This window comes from Thunnus thynnus, chromosome 2, assembly GCF_963924715.1.
Source record: "Thunnus thynnus chromosome 2, fThuThy2.1, whole genome shotgun sequence".
NCBI classification, from domain to species: Eukaryota; Metazoa; Chordata; class Actinopteri; order Scombriformes; family Scombridae; genus Thunnus; species Thunnus thynnus.
Window position 1 is genome coordinate 14154714 of NC_089518.1, and position 7810 is coordinate 14162523.

General features: G+C 41.4%; 1 protein-coding gene across 1 annotated transcript in view; it reads left to right on the plus strand.

Annotated features, from left to right (window-relative positions):
• LOC137171488 (transmembrane protein 132D) overlaps positions 1 to 7644 on the plus strand; it is a 42868-nt gene extending 35224 nt beyond the window's left edge. Inside the window, exons 8-11 of the mRNA XM_067575429.1 lie at positions 2083 to 2288; positions 2563 to 2827; positions 3048 to 3239; positions 3328 to 7644. Coding sequence (XP_067431530.1) covers positions 2083 to 2288; positions 2563 to 2827; positions 3048 to 3239; positions 3328 to 4668 — 2004 coding nt within the window. The 3' untranslated portion in view covers positions 4669 to 7644. The remainder of the gene's footprint in view (positions 1 to 2082; positions 2289 to 2562; positions 2828 to 3047; positions 3240 to 3327) is intronic.
• The last annotated feature ends 166 nt before the right edge of the window (positions 7645 to 7810 follow it).

The window sequence follows — 7810 nt, forward strand, 5'->3', positions numbered from 1 at the left end:
GTCTCAGTTAATAGATAAATGTAGTGTTTTGTTCAGATGGGATTCACAGTACAGTATATACAGTAAGTGCACATGTATTAAGTGCAGATGGGTGTCAGTTCTAAGAAAAGCAGGATTATGTGAAGATGTCAAGAGGCCGGATGTGGACTAAATCATTCTTTTCACCCCGTAATGTAGCCGTCTTTGCTGTTGTTCTAAGCTTACTGTCGCTCTCAGTGTATTTGCTGACCAGATAGCAGCTTCAGTCACAAATATTCCCTTTAATCTTCTTAGTCTAACAGCTTGACTCAGATATCTTTTCTCTTCTGGTGTGCCTGAAGAGTATCAAATCTGCTTGTGATAGATGGGAAGGATTTATCTAGAATAGGCAGCTCATGTGACAAAACAAAGCAAAACAAAGTCTAATCTGCCGTGATGGAAAGGTTTTTCCAATGTGCATAAATGATGGAGAGACTTAAAATGTGCACAGGCATGCTGTTTGTCAGTTCAGCATTGAAGGATTGACACTTGAATACTTCAAAAACGGGACATATTGCGTATAGATGTCTACTTGGTTGATTAATCAGGACGTTTTGGTGTGGGACAGCAATTTGAATAACTTGATTAAGTGATTTATATCGAGCCTCAACTCAGTGTAACACTTGAACTTAATTTGCCCCTTTGCAATAGATAAATTCCTTCTGCATACTCATTATAATTCTTATGGAACTTGTTTTATTTGCAAAGGAAAATACAGCCACAACTGGCAATGAAGTCTGCATTTCAGCATTTTAAAATTTCTGTCTTTCTTTAATACTCTACCCACTGATCAAAGTGAAATCCAATTTTAAATAAATATCTATTTTGACACCAAAAACACAGGGATATTCTTGGCTACAGAATGAGATTTGTGACTAAGAAGAGTGGGTGGATGGCACATTAAAATGGCATTCCCTTTTAACTGATGCTTCAAAATATCATTTGAACATTGCTCATGGAAGTTCAATGTAAGCATGGAGCTCTTGGAAGACATTCTCTTTAAAAAAAGAAGAAATGAGCAAAGTGTCTTAGATCATGGATGACTGGTTGACTGCCTCCACACTGAATTAAAATCTGAGAACTCTGCTCTTGTCTATTGTTCCATGCTTGCATTAGAAATTTTCCATAACAACTGTTCAAGGGTTCCAGTGCCACATATTGTAAATCTGCTTTTGGAAATGAAGCATAAGATTATTCGTAGAGAAGAGGTCAGTGCATCACAGTTAGCTGCAAGGATGACACATTGTGATGTGGTTTATCAAAAGCTTAAGCTCTGGTCACGGGTGCAGGATGACTGACGCTCAAATGCAATGATGACACAAGATCCTCTCAAAAATAGCATGTCCCTGTGACAGCACATCCTCTAGTTAACTGCTGAGTTGACGCAAATAAGAGCGGGAATCTGTTTGCCATTTGTATTCCTCCTTAGGCTATCTGTCAAAGTCACATTTTTTTCCCAGTCCCCTGTGCACTTTAAGGGGCTGGTGACTGAATTTCAATGCTGTGTTAATTATCCAATTTGTTTAAAGCAGTGGCTGTTGAGAGGAACAATGAAACCTCCTGACTCACGTCTCAAAATGTCCATGAGATCTTTCAGCAGTCGCCTAAACTTTCCAAGGTCACCTTTGAAATTACAGTGTAATGAATGCACTTGGCTGTGAAGGACTGATGTTCAGCTCTGCACCACATGATATTTTGATTTACATAAAATTGCAATGCTGCCTCTTCGTAAAGCTTCGGACCGGTGATCATCGCAGTAGTTTATTACAGCCAGCTGACATTACTATGGTAACACATGCAGTGTAAAACTGCTGCAAGGCCATTTGTTGTTGTAAAAATGGCCTATTTGTTAAAATAGTGACTTTTATGAGAATATTTGATCATTTTTTGTCATTGCATAGACGAGTAACATCTCCTTCACTGACAATAATCTCATTCTGACTTTGATATAGACTGTTTACACAGGCGCACTTACATAAACTCTTTGATATTTTCAGGGAAATTAAAATGATAAGACATTCACATTCTGATTTATTGTTATTCTCTTTATTTCCTCCTATCCAGGTGTCGGACAGGTGTGACTATGTTTTCTTAAATGGCAAGGAGACAAAAGGCAAAGTGAAGATGATGGTGAACTTCACCTACAGCTACCTGAGTGCTCAGCTTGAACTGAATGTGTGGATGCCCCAACTCCCCCTCCAGATTGAAGTGTCAGACACGGAGCTGAGCCAGATCAAAAGCTGGAGGGTGCCTATACTAACCTCCAAAAGGTGGGACACCCAAATAAACCATTTGTTTAAAATAAAAACCCTCCTTATGTGGTTTACAGATGGGATTTTGAGAAGCATCCTTTAGCCCGTACAAATCCAAATTATATCTCTCCAAGGGTTTAGGGTTTTGATGCCATTACATAATGTACTGCAATATCTCAATGTGATCCAATCAAACAAAGAGACAGGGTTGAGTGATTGGAGTATAGCAGGTCAAAGCATTTACCGGGTGACAGGTGTGACCTGCATGTGTGTTTTTCTGCTCATGTCCCAGACCTGGCTGGAACAGTGAAGAAGATGACAGGAAGGGGAAGGGCTGCATGCTGCAGTTTCAGCACGCCTTGGTGCGGGTTCTAACACACTTTGTGGCCGAGCAAGCGGACCCTCGGGACCCCAAAGTCTATTTCCTGGGCTCTGATTGGCAGGTGGATGTCACAAGGCTGGTTCGATACTTTATGAAGGTGGAAGACCCCCGGGTGGCAAGGCTACAGGCAGGAAGGGTGCTATCAGGACGAGACCTTGGGAGCACCACCATCCAGGTAACCAAACTAAATTACTGTTTTGTTTAACCTTTGCCCCAGTAGTTGTGATCATTCAGTACCTTGCTAAGATGGCAAGAAGCAGCTAGTTAGAGACTGGACTGGAAGGGATGGTTTGAGTAGTAGCTTTGAGTAGTTTGATTTAGAACCTAAAACTGACAAGAGATACAATTTGAGGTACCCCAGTTAATTTATTGTTTCTGATATTGTTCTGTGACAGGTGTTTTCTCCACTGTCTGACACAATCTTGGCTAAGACGACAATCAAAGTCGTGGATGACAAAGTGACCATCACAGAGTTGGGGGTTCAGCTCGTTACGGGCCTCTCCATGACCCTGCAGCTCAGTACAGGAAGCAACAGAGCCATTCTGGCAACCACAACCACACAGGAGGTTCTGCAGAGCCCCAAACAGGTAACAATCTTAATCTACTGACATGTCCCAAATATAAATTTAAGGTTCAAAACTTAATAACAATTTCTTCTATTTCCTGTCCCATCAGGAAGCTCTGGTCAGTGCCTGGGTCCAGTTCAGTGACGGCAACCAGACACCACTTGACATTTATGATCCGGCATATTACCGTGTGACAGTGACATCTCTGGATCCGGGGGTGGTGTCAGTGCAGGGCACGCCTCCAACTGTGGTGGCAGAGGGAGAGGGTGAGGGAGTTTTGGTCAGAGTAGAGATGTCCATCTGTGAGGCCTGCCAGAAGTCCAAACGCAAAAGCACTGTGGCTGTGGGCAATGGTAGCCTCAAGGTCAAGTTTCAGACGAACAGCCGACGCTCAGACAGCAGTACCAGCAGTATCGACAGCAGCACTGTTAGCAGCACTGGAGGTAACAAGGACAACGGCAGTGACTACGGGAATGACGGGGAAGAGGTGGATAGCGAGAGGAAGCAGAGGAAGCCATCCCAGGATACCCCACCGCGCAGCTCAACCTCAGGGAGAGAGGACAGTGCCATGCAGAAGATCACAACCACAATCAAATCTACAGAACGAACCTTCATAACCAGCGGCAGCCTCGGGGGAGTGGGTAAGACGAGCAATTCTGGAAATCCCAGCAGTCCTACCAGCGTGGTCAATATCAGTATGATGAGCAGCCCGAGTGACAGCAACAGAGTATATGGCTCTGATAATATGATAGTGGAGGATATGAGCAGCGTTAGCTTCACGAGTACTGTGAAAGCCCCTGGTAACCTGGTAAACTACAACAACTTCCCCACCAAGGTTGAGGTGCCTGGACAGGAGACAGCAGAGATAGAGATTGGTGGTGAGGAAATGTTGGCCAACAGACCCCTCACGGACTTAGAGATTGGCATGTATGCTCTGTTGGGGGTCTTCTGCCTGGCCATCCTCGTGTTTTTGGTAAACTGTATCTCATATGTTGTTAAGTTCAGACATAAGAAGCCTCCCTCTCATGGCCAGGAGCCCACAGGGCACAGGCATGATTGGGTGTGGCTAGGCACAGATGCTGAGCTGGTGATGAGCGTGCCAGGAAGCCCTGTCCAGCAAGACTCCCAGACTACAACCACTGTGATTGACATTGGGCCTGATAAAACTGCCTCTCTGTCCAGAAGGCCAAGTTGCCTGGCCTCTGTTACAGACTCTCCCCTCAGCTGCGTGGGGTCCCTTAGGAGCAAAACTATGCACACCGAGTCCCTCCACTCGCCCACCAGTAAGAGAAAGAGAGTCCAGTTCACCACCTTTTCCACACTGGAACGCCAGCATTCACCACATCTCCCTTCCAGGGAGAATGGCCATGGCATCCACTGGGTTGGGAAAGAGGACAGTTGTGAGGAGGAACCCCAAGTGCCCATCACAGAGCCTGGGGACCAGTTATAATACAGAACCTGATCAGACCTCACATTACAGTAAATGTGGCTTTGATCACCTCAATGCCTTTGTTAACTCCAATAACTGTCAAGAATATGTGATTTTCAAAATCACCCTCCTCCACATTTCATTACCTATCAAGGCCTTTTACATGTAAATGTACTGTATATTATTGTTAATACTGGAGAGTGAACATGTGTGGAAATGTTTCAGATGGTTGATCAGATGGACTCTTCTTTACACAACATTTAAAGCCACCAAATGCTAATGCTGCATGTGGATATTTCTCTAAATTTTTGCACTCACATGCTGGTATATACAGTATAAGATACACTTTTAAAGGTGCAGTGTGTAGAATTTAGTGGCATCTAGCGGAACGGACTTGGCAAATATGGAATATAATATTCATAAATATGTTTTAATTAGCGTAAAATCACCTGAAAATAAGAATCATTGTGTTTTCTTTACCTTAGAATGAGCCTTTTATATCTACATAGGGAGCGGGTCCTCTTCCACGGAGCCCACCATGTTGCACCACCATGTTTCTACAGTAGCCCAGAACAGACAAACCAAACTCTGGCTCTAGAGAGGGCCTTTTGCATTTTTCGTGAATTTTGCGGCCACCGTAGGTTCTTCTACACACTTGGAAGGCGAGGGGCAGGGGTATACAGTTAGTTACAGTCTGCAACCTCACTGCTAGATGCCACTAAATCCTACACACTGGTCCTTTTAAGTATCCAAAAATACATATTACAGTATTACAATTTCCAGTTGTAATACAGAACTCAATTTGACAGATGTGGGTTTGACCAAAATGTAGCTTTAATTAAAGATGATAATAACCAGAATGTATGTTTTTCTATTATGCAATATCCAAGACCTTTTCTTTGTAAATTCAAGTTGGTCTTATTGGGTTCAAACCCCAAAGCGGTAGAACCCTATTGTTTTTGTTCTGATTATTATTGTTTTCTCCACTGAAAGTGTCTGAGGCTCAGCAATCATTAATTCAAAACCAACCAAATTTGGTAGGTGGGTTCCTATGGCCCCCCACTACTCAGGCACCAATAATCACCTATGTCAGTCAGATGGTGGTGCTATAACAACAAAGTTTACATTCTTTTTTTCCTGGATTCTGTGGGTTGAGGCCAATCTATCCATATAAGCCACGCACATTTGTGCCTGGATAGATTTGTCCAAATCAGTTTCTTCAAAACTCCTCCTACAATTTTTGAGAAATCGTCACCAATTTTGGCATACTGCCTTGGGGGACTGAGATAGACAATTCCACTATAAATGAGCAATATCAGTCAAAAAACAAGGCTACCATTGCATTTGCAAGGGGCGAGGTTTAGCAGGAAATTGGCCATAAGTGTTCATTGAGCACACCGGGGGCACCACAAATGCAAAAAGTTTGTATCTCATAATTGGCTGCATGGATTCAAATGAAATTCAGTTTGCACGATTTTGGGTCATGACTCAGTCGATGCATAAAATTTGGTAATGATTGATTAAAGTGGGCGTGGCTTATTACAACAAATCTAAATTTCGAAACATTTAACATTCCAAAAAAACAAAACAAAACACTCGTATGTCCTACAGAGCTGATATTTTTCAACACATCCACTTATATGTGACAAAGTTTGCCTCACTGCATCCTATGGTCAATTCAGAAGTCCATCACTCTATATCATTCAAAATATGCAAAATCAATTAACATCTATATCTCCACAAGTCTTCATTCAAATGGTACCAAAACTGACACAGACATTCTCTAGATGGTAGATATCAAGTGTTTCAAATGGTGTTCAGATCGGTCAAACGGTGAGTCCACAGTGATAGTCAATATCTTTCTGTAATTTGTACTGTTTGCACATTTTCTTTTTTGCTCAGTGTTGGATCAAATGTCACCAAAATATTTGACAATACACCCAAAACCAGCAGAATGGTGTGTGATTTTTTTCAGAATTTTCTCACCAACATTTTGACTGCAGTAAGCATTTTAAGTTTAAACAGACAAAAATACCCCAGTCTGGCTCATGTGATGTCATTGCCTCACATTGTAAGAAGGTGTGTGGGAATCACATCTTCCCAGTGGCACAGTCACTAAGTCATCTTCTCTTGGGATACAAAGGTCAAGGGTTTGAGTCCCAGGGTGTCCAATTCAAACTTGCCAACTACGTGGCAATTTATGCATGTGGCATATTTTCAAATTCTTCTGAAGGTCATATTAAGTCGAAAACTGCCTTTTGTACTTATTCATTAGATTTTTAAAATCAATCCTCTATCTAATCTGATTTGGTTAATCCAATAATAATTATGGGCAAATACCATATTCATACATCAAAGTGGAAAGGCTCCAAACCCTCATATGCTTTGTTTATGATGGATTTTGAATCCCTAAAAGGTATTACAAATAAATTAAATTTGTTGAATATAGAATTTTCTTCCTGCATACATTGTAAAGATGAAACATGTGTGTGACTGGTCTCGCTGCTTCTTTAAACAGAATCCAACTAGCCGAAGTGACTTTGCTCGGCTTTGTGAAGCCTGAAACCTGCTTGTTGCTGCTCTTGGCTTTAATTTTGGCTGATTAAGCTGCTTCCTACCATTGAGCGCAAAAAAGCTCGAACCCGAAAATTGCTGCTTGCGTCTATATTTTTCTTTAGATTTCTTTTTCATTAAATAGACCATCATCTTGAATATTGCCTTTCACTTGATTTCCTATCATATTTAACCATCAGTTTTTTGAAGAGCCATATGATGATAAAAGTATGCAAGTATGAAAAGACAACATTTATTATTAAGGAAGTGTTTCAATTCCTATGTGAGATACTTTGTTTCTGTAAAAAATGAAAATTGTCCAAACCCTTACTATTTACACTCCATTTATGTTGCCCCATATACTGGATGTTTTCGACATAATAAGTAGAAATAAAATATTGGCACATTCACTAGTTATTTCAGATTTGCTCTTAACTACACATCTACATTTTGTATATTACAGTATTTGTATATTTTTACAGTTGCGTCAAAAATGTGGCACACATGCACAACATTTGAGAGAACGGTCATGTTTTTCAAACCAGCCCATGCCCCAGCATGTTGCCAAAATCAACCTTTGTGACAGCAAATTACAAGAACCTTTTGTGAC